The following is a 16,671-nucleotide window of genomic DNA, read 5'->3' as shown; positions in this document are numbered from 1 at the left end:
TGGCAGCATTTGAGTATTTGTTTTGTGACAGTCCCCTGCCAAGGGGTTTCCACACATTGTTACATTATTTACAACCGTATGAGATATGAGATGGCTATGACTGTTCCCATTTTACAGGTGGAAAAACTGAGGTCTGGAGGACCCATGGATCATGTTCAAGGTACCTGGTCACCATACACTAGAGCCCAGAGTGAAGCCAGGTCTGACTGCTCCCAGAGTGGGCCCCAGCCCATCTGCTCATTGTCGGGGTGACCCCTGGATGCCTGTGGTCAGAGGAGGCCTTGAAGTTCCCTCTCCACACTCATTGAACACCAGCCACATCCAGGGCCCCAGCCTGGGAGAGCTGAAAGACCCAAGGCCAAGGCTTAGCCAAGTGAAAACACTTCAATGGATTCGAGGTCCTGTCCGCTTCCTGTTGTCTCTCTTCCTCTTCCCCACTTCTGGAACTCAGGATCTGACACACAGATGGAGATGGGATGACACCCGGCTACATGCATGGGGCTGAAGGAGTAAGGACCATTGTGCAAAATCCTCCTGTGGCCACCAGATCTCTCCTGGAAAAGCTGGGTAGCTGTTGAAGAGGCTACTGACTGGGGTGCCGAGGGTGAGCCCCACGGCAGCCCACACCCTAGGTCCCTTCCTAGGGAGCCAGTGCTCAGAGAAGGGCAGAGGGGCAGCAGCGTAATTCCCAGCCCAAGGTGCAGGCGGGGGCCTTCACATGGGCCTCCTGCACTCCCGGGGGCCAGAAATCCAGGCCGGGGTCTGTGGAGGGATGGTCCCAGTGCCCTAGGAGTGGAGGGCTCAGGGGACACGAGGCAGAGCCTGCAGCTGGCCCAGGCTTGCTCGGTGGCTTTACCTCATCAGTGTGGTTGGACAGGAGAGGTCTCGGGGTCAGCAGATAGTGGAATAAGGTACAGAGGGGACACAGGGGGAAAGGGCTTCCCAGGGGGAGGAAGTGAGGGCCGGGGAGGAAACAGAGCCAAGAGGGCAAGTGGGGGCCAGAGGAGAGGAAGGGGTGAGCAAGGGGCTGGGAGAGGCGCAGGGAAGGGGATGGGGCAGCACGGGGTTGGGCAGGGTCTCTGTACCCCCCGCGGCTGGGGGGGTTCCTCTAGCAGACAACAGGCTCTTCCTGGTGCTGATATACTGCAAGGAGGAGGAGAAGGGAGACACCTGGGGGATTCTGTTGGCTCTGAAGTTCAAAAGAAGCTAAGTGTGTTTTTGAGAATGAATGAATGAAGGGGTCATGAGCAGAAAGTGGGGTGCAAAGGGATTAGCAAGAGGGTGTCTGGTAACTGGAGACAGGACAACCCAGGCCTGGATGCCAGCCTGGGCTCTGGCAGCAAAGGTGACAGAAGTCCTCTGGTCCCAGCCAAGTCAGTGGGGAGGCAGGCAGCCCCCTGTACCACCCTGCGGCCATATCCGGGCTGTGGATTAAGAACCAAATGGGGGAGGGCGAGGAGGTGGGAGGGGAAGAGCCGAGCGCAGGCCCGTCCGTCCCGGCCACATCCCAGAACCTTCTTCCTGGGCCCTGGGGACCCCAGATCCCAGCCCTTCCCTTCCCGCCCCAACCCGTGGCACCAAGGAATTACGGGCTTGGGAAAACTCACTCACTGGGGTCCTAGAGCTTCAGGGAGGTGACCCGGGGGATGTGGAAGAGCTGCGTCTCCTCGGAGCTGGTGGAGCTGCAGCATTGTCGCAGGGGATGAGTGTGTGAGCCCCAGGCCCAGACCCTCAGCCCCGACACAGGAACAAGCTGAGCCCAGAAGAGCAGAGTTCCCCAAAGCTATGAACTGTGGGTGTGTTGCAGCAAGAAGGCTTCGGGGCAGAGACATGGAAGAACTTTCTGGCCCTGGAGTACCTCAGAATGTGTGACTCTTTGGGGTTAGGCATAGGCTTCCCTGGCCTGGAGGGGTGTGTGTCTCAAGAAGTGGGGGTAGGCAGCAGGGGGCCGGGGCCAGCAGCTGGAAGGGCTCCTTCCTCAGCCCCTGCCCCCACCCCTAGTCCTAGCAGCGTCCTCACCTGAGGCGTTTCCGGATGGGACGGAAGTACTTGGAGGTCTTGATAGCAAAGACGATGCTGGGGATCAGGAAGAAGGTGCACCACCCCAGGCAGAACCAGAAGGCGTTCTGGGACAGAGGATGTGGGGTCAGCATGCTGTGCTGGGAGCGGCACCCTCCCACACGGCTCGACACCCCCAGCCTCCCATGGACTCAACGAGGGGCGCGGGGATGTGACCTCAGGCCTGAGGGGAAGGACCGGGGTGTGGGCTCATGCTGCCCCCCGCCGGCGGCCTCCCCGTCCACGAGCCCTGGTGAGCTGGGGCAGGGCGCTCACCCAGGGGTCAGCCACCATGTCACACAGGATCACACGGCCGCTGTCCAGGGCTCCGGAGAGGGGCTGGCAGGTGGCAATGCGCTGAGTCACCTGTGGTATCAACATGAGGCAGCTACATGCCAGCACTCCCAGACCCACGGGTGTTCAGAGAGAGGCGACAGGGACGCGGGACGGGCCCAGGCAGGGAAACACAGAGCAGTGAGGACCCCCTGACCTCGGCCCGCCACTCGCCTCCCGCACTCCCCACCCCAGCACCAGCCTGTGCTAAGCCCCTGCTGTGTGCCCAGAGATGCCCTCCCTCTAAGTCACTCACACTGGGGGACAACACATGTGCACACAGAGTGCACTGCACATGCTCATACCCACACATGCATTCAAACACGCTCAGGCTAAGCAAGACCCCCTCAGCCCAGTGCGAGTGGCAGACTGCCTGCAGAAGCTGTGATCAGTGAGGGCCCGCGGGAGGAGCTGGGCTCTGAGTGCTGCGCGGCCTCAGACAGGCTGGCGCGGGACCAGCACGAGGAGGGGCAGGGGCCGATGGACAGCGCGTCCTAGAGAGCGACGCTGACCAGTCCCAGCCCGGCCATGCTCGGGCCTCAGAGAAGGGCTGTGACAGAGGTTGGGGGTGGGCAGAACTCAGCATCCAGATGCCAGGTTTGGGAGTCTGGGTCCAGGGCACCCCCAAGGGCTCTAGCGGGCAGAGGAAGGGAAATAGCTGGGAGCTTGCCTGAGGCCAGGAGGGTCTGAGCCCCCACTCACCTCCTCTCTCACCCAGGCCATGTACTGGGAGAAGTAGCCCATCTCCCGCTTCAGGAAACACTCACTTTCCTGCAAGGAAGAGAGGAGTCCCGGGCTGGTAAGAGTCCCAGGGCCAGCAGCCCTGTCCCCCATGCCTGGCTCCATCAGGACAGGCTGAGCTGTCTTTTCTGGGAGCCCCTGGTGAGGGAGCAGGGCTGGAGAATCATAGGGTGTGAGGCCCCTGTGCCTTAACCATTCAACTCACCTCCAACTCTGAGGCTGACCCCTGTCCCTGCCCCACGCCCCCCACTCACATTCCTCAGGATATGGGTGGCCCAGGTCGGCAGCTCTTCTTTCAGGTGAGTGACTCTGTCCAGGACACCTGAGATCTCCGACTGTGGGGGAGGAGAGAGGATCCATCAGGGAACAGCCACTCATTCACTTGTTCATCCATTAACTCAACATACGACACACAACACACTCAACTTGGGGTGGGGGATGTTAGGCCCCAAGGACACAGAGGCTGCATATGGTGGGTTCTGCCCACCAGCCTCACGTTTTTCCACCCCACCTTCCGCCTCCACTGGGACAGATCAGAGCAGGCAAGGCTTCGTGTCAGCTGAAAGTCACGTCCTTCCTCCCTCTACTGCCCACCTGCCCCACCCCACCCTCCCCAGCCCTCCCTAGTGGCCACCTGGAGATGTGGGGCAGAGGATGCCAGTGCCTGGACACTGCGGTTGAGTTTAGCCTGTGAAAGAGAGATCAGGGCTGGTTAGGGGAAGGGCTGGGTAGGAGGGAGGGGTCACAGCATCCCCCTTCCTCTTCCACGTCCCCTCCCTGCATCTCCTCTCCAGGTCCCCAGCTCCCTGAGCATCCAGACGTACCACAAGGTTCTGCTGTGGGAGGATCTTCTCCTGATGGAGGTGTTGGAGCCCTCGGGCCTCTTCCTGCAGCTTCTGCCCCAGCGTAGCATTGCCCTGAGGGGGCACAGATCAGAATGGCACTCTGCCCAGGCCAAGACAGCCCCTGCCAACATACCCTTCACCAAACTGCTCAACAAGACACACTGCAGGGCATGGAAAGTGCGGGAATCAGAGGTTGGGCTCAGAGGCAGGAAACTGAGGCCTCCTGAAGCTCGTGGACCACATCTGGGTTTGGGGGCCTACCTGAGCCCAAGTTCCAAGTTCAGCCCTCACTTGCTCTGTCCACCATGGGGGAACTGGGGAGGGCTGTCTGTGAGATGTCTCAAAGAGAACTTTTTAAACTCTCAATATTTATAAAGACAAAGTATATTTTTTTCCAGTAGATTTTAAGCTTTGAGAGGCAACTGTCATGACATCCGATCCCACTGTCCTCACAGCATCAGATCCTGTGGATGCTACAAGCCGTGTGCACCTAGTAATGCCTGCCCAGCTGTGACGTCAGACCACATCTGACAGCATCTGATCTGAGATGGGGGATAATCTACTTTAGAGATGAAGGCCCAGAGATGTAGAAAGATTTGCTCAAGGCCCCACAGCGAATTGGTGGTAGAGTTTGAGTCAGAACTGACCCTACAAAACTGACCCTGCATCCCAGTGAGGGGCCCAGGGTCTCAGCCCTTGGTGGTGGGGGTCCTCAGTCCTCTGCCTTTGCCCTCATCCCATCCCCAATTCATAAGATTCACGGGTTCAGTCCCTGGGTTGGGAAGATCCCCTGGAAGATGACATGGCAACCCACTCCAGTATTCTTGCCTGGAAAATTCCATGGACAGAGGAGCCTGGCAGGCTGCAGTCCATGGGGTCACAAAGAGTCGAACACAACTAAAGCAGCTTCACACACACACACACACACACACACACCTCCCCAAGTCAGGCATTCTTGCCCATCCCCTCTCCCTGGCTTCTGTCTCCAGCCTGCCCAGCAGGGTCGCTGCTCCCTTCTCACTTGGGTCTGGGACAGTCCCTCCAGCTCCTGGGCCAGCTTCTCCACGTCACTATTCACCACTGGCTTCTGAATCTAGAGATAGACAGGAAAGGCCAAGAGGGGATGAACCCCGGCTCCCCCAACCCTAGAATTCCCAGTATTTTCGAAAGTACCCACACCAGCTAAGTCTACTGTAACAACACATCAATCACAGTGGGTTTGACCTGAAATTGTGAAATATATGAGACATTTTCCATTAGGAAAGGAAAAAAAAAAATGAGGCACTCTCTGGTGTAACCCAATGGAGAGGCAACTTCCCACCAGCTTTTGTAACAGCAGTGGGTTCAGGATCATGGACAGTGACACCTGTGGTTGGGTGGGGCACATTCACTCCCCCCCAGCCTGGGACGGGGCAGGGGTGGGGTGTGGCACTCTGGGGCACAGGGTCTGGGGACATCCCCAATAGAAGAGGCCCTAGAGACATGTAGGGAAGTCAAGGGAGAATGGAGGGCCCAGATGAGGTGAGACAGTAACCCACCCCCACCTCCTCTGATCTACCAAGGTCTGGCCTGAGGTGCCCACTGCTGACCTCGGCAAGGAAGCCAGGGTAATGAATGCTCTCGAGCCCACTGCTCTGCAGAGCCTCCAGGTCCCGGCGGGCAGCTGGGCTCAGCAGGTCCAGATTCTTCACGTCCACTTTGAGCTTCTGCAACTCCTGTTGCAGCTTGATGGTGTACTGGGAGGGAGGGGGCAGGCTGGGGCCATGCTCGATGGCTGAGCAAGGACCCCAAAGCTGCTATCCTAGGTGAGGAACCCCTCAAGGCCCTCCTTCTGAATATTGAGGACACTACCAGCCCCAGACAGGCTCCTAGCAGGTCTCTGCTCCCCACGCTCCCTATCCCCAACTCACCCTCACCAAGACTCAGCTCTCCTCCAGCACCTATCTGGCTACTGGACAGCAACACAGACCCTCCAAGGTCACCCAGTAGAAACAGCTTCCTTGGCCCATCTTTATTATATCACCTTGTATTAAGGTCTTCATAGCATGGTATTTACTTATTTAACACATAGTATGCTATGTGCTTTGGGCTTCCTTGGTGGCTCAGATGGTAAGGAATCTGCCTGCAATGCAGGAGACCCAGGTTTAATCCCTGAATAGGGAAGATCCCCTGGAGAAGGGAATGGCTACCCACTTCAGTATTCTTGCCTGGAGAATTTCATGGACAGAGGAGTCTGGCGGGCTACAGGGCTGCAAAGAGTTGGGCATGGCTGAGCAACTAACACATGCAGGCTATGTGCTTAATTATATCACCAAGAATGCTATTTACTTATGTGGGTGCTTGTTTATTGCCATCAGCCCCCATGAGAATGCCATCTTGTCTGCTCAACTCTGTATCAAACCAGCAGTGTCTAGAGCAGAGGTTCACACGTGATAGGTTCAGTACAAGTCTGATGAATGGGCAAAAATAAATGAATGAATGAATGGACATAACCAACATTTCTACGATTTGTTGTTGCTCAGCTGCTCAGTGGTACCTGACTCTCTGCGACTCAATGCCCCTGGACTGCAGCACACCAGGCTTCCCTGTCCTTCACTATCTCCTGGAAGTTGCTCAAACCCATGTCCATCGAGTCGGTGATGCCATCCAACCATCTCATCCTCTGTCACCCCCTTCTCTTCTTGCCCTCAATCTTTCTCAGCATCAGGGCCTTTTGCAATGAGTCGGCTCTTCGCATTAGATGGCCAAATTATTTCTAAGATAGAGTGGTTTAAAAAGGGATTCGACATTTTCCAACCATTGCTGGGAGAGATTTAAAGGGCATGAAATTCAGCCCCGAGTTTCACAGATGAGAAGCTGAAGCCAGGAGGGGCATCAGAGGATGCGGCTCAGTCTACCTCTCCCCATCCCCCACACTGCCTTCCTCAGGGGAGCAAAGGCCCATCCTCTCAGAGCCCAGAACCTTAGAGGCTTTAGGCATCAGTAACAGACAGGTACACGTGTCTCCAGATGGGCAGAGCCCTCCTGGGGCCCGGGAAGGCACACCTTGTCTTACTTATCTCTGCATCATCAGCTCACTATTACCTCCTTTGAGGACAAGTTCTCCTAAGGTCGTATTTGGAATGTTGCCACATGGCCCCTGAGGGCTGCTCCGATCCCTCTGGACCTGAAGCTGTTCTGTGACTTGGACCCCTTCCCTGGACCGGGGCTGAGAGCTCCCCCTCCTTCCAGTCAGCGGAGCATGGGACCTCGTCTCAGTGCCCAGGCCCCTCACAGAAGCCCTCCGTGGCCAGCTTTCACCCTGTAGCCTCCCACCAGGACAGAGTCTGCTCAGTCGACCTCCCATCTGATTAGAGATGTTGAAGGAGGAGGTGGCTACCGTGTTAGGGAAACTGCCCCAGGTTATACAGTTTAGGACATGGAGTTGGGACGGAAAATCTGGACCACTTGGCTATGCTATGCTGTGGGCTAGGAACGGATGGCGAATTCAAAAGGAGTTGTAAGGGGACTTCCCTGCAGCCAGTGGTTAAGACTCTGCACTCCCCATGCAGGGGCACAGGTTTGATCCCTGGTTGAGGAACTAAGATCCCACATGCCCCATAGCATGGCCTAAAAATAAATGCATAAAAATAAAGCAACAACAACGAAAATGCCATGAAAAAAATAAAAGCGGCAGAAAATGCAAGTAGATACTTAAATAAATATTTTTCAGAAAGGAGAGGGGGCAGAATCAGGAGTTAGCGTCTCAGGAGGAGTGGAGGGAGGACTGGACGGGTATTTCTACAGCCTCTGTGCACCATTGAGAGCCACATTCACAAAGCACGTCTCCTCTCGGGAAGTAGACTTTCCTTCTCTCTGTTCTAGAACTGTCTCTTGCCAGTGTGAATAAGTTTCTCCAGTTCTACCCACCAAGTTCTGGCAAGGGAACAGGCTGGTGGGGGTTCAAATCCTGACATCACCTACAGGCTGTGTGAGCTCAGGAGGGGGCTGTGGGGAGCCCTACTCTAGTGGTACCCAACTTCATCACCATCATTTTCACTGTCACACCCCTCCCCAACCTCCCCACTCCCAACTGGAGCATCCCAACCAATGCCTGTCCTGGGTCAGGACACACACTTGAGTCCTCTCCCTCACGGTCACCACCCTGTCCAGTCTCAACCTCAGGTGTGTTCAGTTTTCCTGGGAGCACAGCACTCTGAGCTGATCACAGCCTCCAGGCACTCATGCACCCACCCACACACTCTGGAACCTTCCCTGGGCTCTAGCCCTGGGCCATGCCCTGAGCTTGCACCTGGCTCTTCTGCCCCAGAGGCACCTCCATCGCTCTTGCAGACTTCTCAGGTCGAAGGAGAAGTTTCCTCCATAAAGGCAAGACCAAAAGAGGGGCGACCTGCAGGACGGGGGTCCCCATTGTGTTCCAGAAGGTTCTCTCACCTGGCTGATATCCAGGTGCTTCTCCAGGTCATAGGAGTCATTGAGCTGCAGGACAGTCCAGAGCACGGCCCCTTGCTTGCACTGCCTGGGGATGGACATGGGAGGTGAGAGCAAGGAGGGCAGGTGTGTCATCCCAACGGGACACCCACCTTAGTGCCTCCTCACACCCCATCCCCCAGCCCAGGCTGCCCACTCACTCGTAGGCCAGGAGGATGCTGAGGTTCTTCTTCAGGCCAAGGAGTTGGGACAAGTTCATGGACGGTGGCAAGTTCCCTGGAGTGTCTACAAACTGGGGATGGGGCAGGAAGGAATGGGCTTGGAGCAGGGAGTAGGGAATACGGCACAGCTTCCCAGGGCCTGGTCCCCTGCTGCCCTGGCACAGCACAGACCACATCCCTATGACTTCAGCCCACACCTGCCTCTATCTCCAGTCACTCTAGGGCCCTAAATCCTGGCAGGGACTCTCTCCAGGAATCTCTAGGTGGGTGGCCAGCCTGCTCTTCGGCAGAGGACCTGGGCCAGCATCTCAGCTCACTTGCTTAGTGCAATAGGGAACCAGGATCCCCAGTTCCCAGACTTAGTGTTAGGAAACAGAGGGGCTCATGTCTGGGTGCCATCCCTCGAGGTCCCTGCCTGGGGCCCAGGGACTCACTGGCTCTTTTCTCTTACTCCTTATTTATTGGTGAATTTCTGTCTCTCTTCTTAGCCGTCTCCATCATTTTTCCTGTCCCTTTTGCCCTCTGGCCCCCTCTGGCTCCAAACTTCCTTCTGAACCTCCAGCTCTACCCTTATTTCTTTCCATGTCCCTCTGGGCCCAGGGCTAGGTAAGCCCACCTCGTACAGCTCTCCACTCTCCCAGCTCTGGCACACCAGCGTCTGCACGTTGCCGCCCACCAGGAAGGTGGAGAAGATGAGGATGATGAGGGGCACAGCGAAGAGGAAGCTGAAGCCCACACCGCTGAGGAAGGTGGGGGGACACGGTTGAGATGGCCTGAGCAAGGAGGATGCCCTGGACCATGCTCTCCATCCCCATTCTGCATCCCAGGGCCACCTTGGTCAGTGAGCCGGCCCCAGGGCAGAGCCCTCTGGGGAGAGGACTTCACAGGACGTGGCCTCCAGGGCAGGAGGAAGGACTCAGAACTGACGAATGCCCCACCTCATCCCACCCCATCCCCACTCCATGCCCTGGCTGGCAGCCTAGAGGAGAGGGCAGCCAGGGCTTCAGGATGAGGGGGACACATGTATACCTATGGCTGATTCATGTTGGTGTATGGCAAAAACCATCACAATACTGTAATTATCCTCCAATTAAAATAAATAAATTAATTTTTTAGAAAAAGAGCCAGCGCTGCCGGTCTTTACGTGCAGGTGGCCAGCTCCAGGGCTCAGCCTCAACACGACTACCTGGCATGGCCAGCCATGACTTGCCAGCAGGGGCAGCCACCTATGGCGTAGGTAGGACCCGTACGACCATCCAGAGCTTCTTCATGAAGCTTGGGAAGTGAAACGTGGGCTGGATCTCACTCACCCATAAAGGGCCAGGCCCCTTTATGCAGTGCCCAGCCTGCACAGCAGAATGTGGCAGCCCTGGCCTTCGAGATGATCTAGTTCAGAGAGGGCAAATAGAGCCTGCCTCTGGTGCCACCTGCTAATGGCTGGACACTGGGTTAAGAAGGATTCTGAGGCTCAGAGAGAAAAGTGCCCATTGATTATTATAGTTAGTGAAGTTGCCATTTCCTTCTCCAGGGCATCTTCCCAACCCAGGGATCGAACCCTCATCTCCTGCATTGGCAGGCGGGCTCTTTACAGCTGAGCCACCATTATTCATCTGGGCTCAGAGAGAAAGGCACCCATCAATTACCATAGTTGCCACCAACGGGGAAGGGGACACGCTTCTTCTTTGCCATTCCTGCTCTAGGCCAACCCTTTTATACAAAGAAGGACACTGAGGCCCAGCTGGGTTATAATTCACCCAGGGCCATGCAGCAAGTTGGCCCAGAGCCAGAGCAGAGCTCAGTCTCTTGATCCCCAGGACCGGCTCCTGTAGTCACACGAGGAGCATGAGAAGAAAGTGCCAGTCCGGTAGGCAGAGACCCTTCCCCTCTCCCCCAGGCCTTCTTACACCATGAGGAAGCGGGCTCCAGATTCACCCTTGGCTTCCGAGTGGCTGGGGTCCTCTCTGGCAGATAGCCCCCAGATGCCCAGGTTGAGGCCCAGCAGGTTACAGACCACCACAAGCAGGACCACAGAGCACAGCACGCAACCTGCAATCCACCTGCCAAGGAGGAGGTGGGCATCAGGGAAACAAGCGGGGGCTGACTGAGGACCTACTGGCTGGGGGAGGCGCCTAGCCCCGAGGCTGGGGCTTTAGAAGTGGGATTTCCTATAGGGTCCTCAGGCTCAGATCCCCAGGGCGCACAGCTAAGTTGGGGGCATGGAGGCCCAATGAGTAAGGGGTCTTGGCTTAAATGGAGGCAGGCACTTAGTACAAGGAGGGCTGACTAGGGCTGGAAACTGGGCCCCGGGTGGCTGACAGGCTGAACCGCCCACCCCCCCTCCACAGGTTTCCAGACACCTGTATCTCTCATAGCTCTGCACTTCCTCCAGGAAGGGGCGGCTGCGCTCTTCGACCTCCTCCAGCGCCTGGCTCCAGCGAGAAGCTGCCTCCCAGACTGGGAACGCTTCTCCCATTGTGTTTAGCCCTCTGGGCTGCTCAGCCACGACCTTCTTCAGCTCTGCCCAAAGCAGCAGGGGCTTAAGAGATGGGGGAGACCCCCCAGGGCCCAGGAAGGAGGAGATAGACAGGAGGAACATCTGGGATGCATAGAGATGGTCTAGCGGGCCTGCCCACCCAAGAGGGCAGCCTTCAGCCTCCCCCACCCCACTGCCTTGCCCCTTTCTCAACAAGCTTCTTTGGTAGGGGTAGGGTAGGGGGCATTCTGGATAGCCCAATTGGCCCCTGGGCAGGCCCTCACCTCTGATCATGTCGGCCGTCTGCAAGGCAGCCAGGATCGGGAGGGCGTTGAAGGTGGTGTTCTCCTGCCGGAACCAAACGAGGCTGTGCCTCCTGCTTTCCACCCGGGGGGCCCAGCTTGGGGGACCCTTGCTTCACCAGGTCTGGAGGGAGAGCATCCCTCATGGTGCTCCCAGCCCAGGAAATCAGGGAAATGCGCGTCCTTCTGCTGTCTTGGTCCTTTTCCCCTCCCTCAGCCCAAGCTGACTCAACTCCCCCAAACGCGGCTCCTTTCTGTCTCGACCCTCCTGCCCGGACTATTGCAGTAGACTCCCAGCCAGTGTCTCATCTATCCCAGCCATTCTGCACAGCACCCTCTGTTTCCCTAAAGTCCAGCTCTGGGCTATTCTTCCAGCCTCCGGTTCCACTTCCTTCCTCCTGGAATAGTTTGCTATAGTCACCCAGCACAACTGACTCACCAGTTCCCAGCCCTGGCATTTTCCAGGCCCTGGGTCACAGATGCTGACTCACCCTGCACCCTGCCCCCACTGCCTGTCTCCACCCAGGAGAACCTGCCTGTTTTCTGGGGCTCAGGGTGTGAGCTTGCTCCCTAGCTATCCCCAGCCCATATCTCATGAGGATCCTAGCCCTTCCTTCTGAACTCCAGGCCTACCTCCCCCACCAGACTGTGCGTGCAAGGACCAGCATTGTGAGCCTCCAGTCCAGAGTGTCACGTGGTAGGTCAGGCCCTGACTGGACCCAAGCCTGAGGTTCCACTGGGCTCCCACCCCAAAAGGGAAGAACTGAGGTCCCTCACTTTTGAGTTCCCAGGCAGGTGGGAGAGAAGTCAGGGAGACCAGGGACACTCACCTCCAAGACCATGCTGTAGAAGTTGGCCTCTGGGACGCCTTTCAGCCGATGTAGGATGTGGTCCACAGAGGGCACCTGAAACGGTTTTTTGAGAGGGGGTTGTTATGACAAAGACCATGAAGAAGCCTGGGAGGGGTCTCTGGGGAAGGATGGGGGCAGAGGCCTCTGAATACTCAGTGTCCTTATGTACACGATGGGGACCACCACAGCCCCGACAGCCCTGGGTGATAGTGAGAACTCAAGAAGCTAAACCGGGACTTCCCTGGTGGTCCAGTGGTTAGGAATCCACCTGCCAATGCAGGGGACGTGGGTTCGATCCCTGATCTGGGAAGATCCCACATGCTGTGGGGCAACTAAGCCCGTGCACACTCCACAACAAGAGGAGCCACGGCAGTGAGAAGCCTGGGCACCGCAACTAGAGAAAGGCCAGAGCAGCGACGAAGACCCAGCACAGCCAAAAATAAAAAAATAAACAAAAAAAAGCAGTTAAGTCACGTGAGGCTCACTGGCACAAGCATGGTACAGGATGATGGTCATTAACCCCAGGTGTGTGGACAGAGGAGGGGCAGCTGGGGAAAGGGATTGGGTGTTCGCTTCAGAAGACACCTGGAGCACAGGTTGCCCTGGAGCCTTAGGCAGAGCAGCCCCCTTCGCCCCAAGAGGACTCAGTCTTGGGCCAGCACCTGGCTGAAGTCTGCTCCCAGCTCCAGGGTGTGGCTTTTGTCCAGGGCCCCTGCACAGCCCTGGCAGGGGGGCTCCTGCAGTAGTGACAGGAGGCGCTGCCGGTGCCCATGGAGAGCCGGTGCCAGGGCCTCCTGCCCCTCCTGCAGCTCCACAGAGGTGGCGTTCAGGCCTCGGAGGCGGTCCACGGAGACCTGCAGGGCTGAGAGACCCACATCCAGACTGAGGGGTCTCTGCTGCTGCCAGCATCCTCAGAGGCCTTGGGGCCTCGGAGCACCTTTCCCTCCCCCAGCCCAAGGGGCCTGCTGGTCCTTGATCTCTGTAGTTATGATGGAAGTGGCCCCAGGGCACATGAAGCCAGGAGTGGACAGAGAGTGCAGAAAGGCAGGAGTGGGGCCCCTGAGGTGGCAGAAGAAATGTAGGGCTGGGCGAGGGTGGGGCCGGGCCCCCCGGAGACACTCACCCTGGCCCAGGCTGAGTACTGAGGCCAGCACCTCATACATGGTGCTCTTGAGCTGGGAGTGGATCGCCTTCCCGATGCTGCTGCCGACGCCTGGAGAGCACAGGACAGTCTGCAGGGCGGCCGGGCCTCCCCACCCTCCCTCCGCCTCCTCTTGGGTCGGGGTGCTCTGCAGTGGAGTGAGTGCCATGCCGCCAGGATGGGCCTGATCCCCACCTCCTCAAGGGCATGGATGAGGGGATGAGAGGGCCCCCAGGGCAGAACCCAGCCCAAACCCTCACCATTAAGTTCCTTCAAGACTTGCTCCTGAGGAAGGGAAAACTGCTCTGCCACGGCCTGCAGCTCCTAGGCAAACACAGGGCAGGAGGTTGCTCTTCCCCGTCACGGAACAGCCCGGCTCCCATGCCTTCCCCGGCCCTTCCTCCCACCATCCCTGCACCTGGGCGTCCATCCTGAGACTAGCAAGAGTGCGGTTATGAACGCGACTCCCCAGCAGGGGGCAGTCAGGTGCACGCTAGAAGAGGCACCCTTTTCTAATGAGTGGGCTAAGCAGGAATTTGCAGGCCCCACCCTGCTCTGTCCCGCCCACCTGGGGGCGTGTTGGGGTGAGGGGCTACTTGGTGCTCACCAGGGGCACCTCGGAGACCAGGCCCCGGAGGCTGAGGAGGGTCTCCGGCACAGCCTCGGCACTGGGGCCCATCTGCTCGTGCATGTGCTGGTTGGTGACAAAGGCAGTGACCACACCGATCCTGCGGGGATGGGGAAGGAGGAGGGGGCTGCTGGCTGGATGCCTATGGCCCCTCGGGCCTCGGCCCACGCCTCCCGCCTGACCTGGGCGCCCCTCACAGCAGCACGAGGGTGGTCAGCAGCAGGAACGTCACGAGGACAGCGCGCTCGCAGGCCATCGCCTTGTGCTCCATCTTCACTCGACCACCGCAGCGCCGGCGGCAGCGCAAACAGCAGAAGCAGAGCCCCGCGGTGGGCATCGCCAGCAGGTAGAGGCCGGCGATCACAGCGCACACCACGTAGCCGGCCTGGTACCGCACCACCTGGGCCAGCGGCGAGGCATGAGGGGCTGTGCCGACCCTCCCTCCCCAGCCCTCTGCCGCCTGACATCAGAAGCGGGTAGGGGGGCAGGGGGCACCTTGCCCACATCTCCTATTTCCTTGTGAGGGGCACAGTGTCCTTACTGTTATTTGTCGCTAAGTCATGTCTGACTCTTCTGTGACCCCCATGGAAGGTAGCCGCCAGGCTTCTCTGTCCATGGGATTTACCAGGGAAGAATACTGGTGTGGATTTGCAGTTTCCTTCTCCAGGGGATCCTCCGGATCCAAGAATCGAACCTGCCTCTCCTGCATCGGCAGGCAGGTTCTTTACCACTGAGCCACCAGGGAAGCCCCATATTGTTATTTACCATCTTACAAATAAGGGAAAGGAAGTCCAGGGAGTTGGGGCTCCCTGTCCCAGGTGGCGCTAGTGATAAAGAACTCACCTTCCAATGCAGGAGTCATAAGAGACACAGGTTCGATCCCTGGGTCGGGAAGATCCCCTGGAAGAGGGCGTGGCAACCCACTGGAGAATGCCATGGACGGAAGAGCGTGGTAGACTACAGTCCATAGGGTCGCAGAGTTGGACACAACTGAAGCAACTTAGCACGCACACACGCCAACCCCACAACCACTTAAGGGCAGAACTGTGGTCTGAAATCAGGTCTGTGGACTGCTCACAGAAGAGAGGAAGCGATGCCTGAACCCCACCCTGGGGGTCACCCAGCCAAGTGGGCTCAGCTGAGAAGGCCTGTCTCCTCCTGCCCCAGATGCTCACACCTGAACACCCTCCTCCAAACAGCCTCCACGCTCACCTCATCCACCTTCACAGAGGCCGGCTCATTCAGCAGGGTCTTTATCAGCTCTAGGGAAAGAGTCAAGCTGAGTCTGGGGGCAGCGGCCCTGCCTCTGTGTCCACCCCCACTGCCAGGCTAATCCCTCTCCAGAGGGGGTCCTCCCACCACCCGGCACCCTCAGAGAAGGCAGTGTCACCACAGACCAGTGCCCACCTACCCTGGCCTCAGCAGGGATACAGGAGGGTATTTCTGAGGGCAGGCCTGGCCCAACCCTCCCTCTGGGCCCCCGGGGTAGGAAAGCTGGTTAAAAGCAGAGAAGGGGCCTGGTCTAGCAACCCTCCGAGCTAAGAGTTAGGGACAGGCTGGGGGCGGGGTGGGGAGGTGTTGGGGGGAGTGAGGGGCGGTGGTCTGGCCGTCCCTCCTGGTCCTTGCAAGCCCCTCGCAACACCAGTCCTAGGGAAGACCTCAGCCGGCTCTTTGAGAACTTTGAATGTATCTTCTCTACTCTAGGGCCGAGAAACGGAGGCTCAGAGAGGAACAGGGGCTTCCCCAAGGTCACTCAGGAAGGTGATGCTCTGGGAGTTTCTGGGGAGGAAGACGGGGGTGGGGAGAGCTGGGACCCTGCCCTCCAAGTGGCTGATGAGGGTGGGCGCGCCCCGCGGTGGACAGGCGGTTAAGGTGAGGCTGGGGACCCAAACTCGTCCAGGCTTGTCCGGGGGTGGGGCGCACTCACCCGCGGGGAAGGGGTTGAGCTGCACCACGGAGAGGAAGCCGCGCACGGTGCCGTACAGTGAGTCCAGGGGTCCCGGGGCGCGGACGCGAGGGGCCAGCCAGCCGGCCTTGGCCGCCGGGGCGAAAACCAGGCGCTCCGCCGGGCCGAGGGCCCTGCAGCCCGCCGCGCCCGCCCCCGGGAGGGTCAGGACTGCCCCCAGGCCCAGGCCCAGGAGGGCCGCCAGGAGGTCGGGCGAGCGCACCATGGGGTCGGCCAGTAGGCTGCGGGTGGACGGACCGGGTTCAGGGAGCCGAGAGTGCGAGCGGCGCACGGGGCAGGCCGCGCATCCTTCACCCTTCTCCGTCCCGCCGCTCTCCGCTCTCCAAACCTGCCCGACAGGTTTGGGCTACCTGGGCATCCGCCCCAGCGCGGCCGGGCCAGGGGTGGAGGCCTGGGCTGGGGGTGGGGGGGGGGGGGGGGCAGGGCCTGCTCCGGACCCGCCCCGCAGCGGCCTCGGGTGGGAGGCTGGGTGCCCTCTGCCCTCGCCAGACGCTCTTGGAAGGGCTTAGCCTCCGAGCTGAGTGGGGGCGCACACGTCTGAATTATGGAGGATTGCCCAATTTCAACGATTATATTCAGTGCCCAGACTCAGAAGCCAAATTTGGAGCCTGGGAAAACAGCCACCAGGTGAAGGACTGCAAGGGGTGGCAAGACCAGCCACCTGGGCCCAGGAACCAGGTT

The 16,671-nt window shown here is 58.7% G+C and overlaps 1 protein-coding gene across 5 annotated transcripts; it reads right to left on the bottom strand.

The window, feature by feature from the left end:
• On the bottom strand, positions 1-16,332 carry PROM2 (prominin 2). Of its 5 annotated transcripts, none has more exons than XM_061431480.1 (24): positions 15,952-16,332; positions 15,237-15,286; positions 14,222-14,424; positions 14,004-14,124; positions 13,657-13,720; positions 13,379-13,468; positions 12,918-13,117; positions 12,235-12,309; positions 11,387-11,450; positions 10,987-11,146; positions 10,534-10,686; positions 9,246-9,369; positions 8,609-8,700; positions 8,412-8,496; positions 5,567-5,713; positions 4,999-5,070; positions 3,957-4,049; positions 3,767-3,820; positions 3,387-3,467; positions 3,094-3,162; positions 2,335-2,424; positions 2,020-2,126; positions 1,608-1,682; positions 1-1,424 (listed from the first exon to the last, which is right to left on the bottom strand). In XM_061431480.1, the coding sequence occupies exons 1-23, from the start codon at positions 16,193-16,195 to the stop codon at positions 1,619-1,621; spliced, it is 2,502 nt and encodes an 833-aa protein (XP_061287464.1). In that variant the 5' UTR covers positions 16,196-16,332; the 3' UTR covers positions 1-1,424; positions 1,608-1,618. The 5 variants fall into 5 exon arrangements, with proteins under 5 accessions (XP_061287464.1, XP_061287466.1, XP_061287463.1 ...); XM_061431482.1 differs by having other exon boundaries at positions 1-454; XM_061431479.1 differs by having other exon boundaries at positions 1,612-1,682.
• Positions 16,333-16,671: the final 339 nt, after the last annotated feature.

Source organism: Bos javanicus, chromosome 11, assembly GCF_032452875.1.
Source record: "Bos javanicus breed banteng chromosome 11, ARS-OSU_banteng_1.0, whole genome shotgun sequence".
Taxonomy (NCBI): Eukaryota; Metazoa; Chordata; class Mammalia; order Artiodactyla; family Bovidae; genus Bos; species Bos javanicus.
This window is presented reverse-complemented; position numbering and strand designations above follow the sequence as displayed.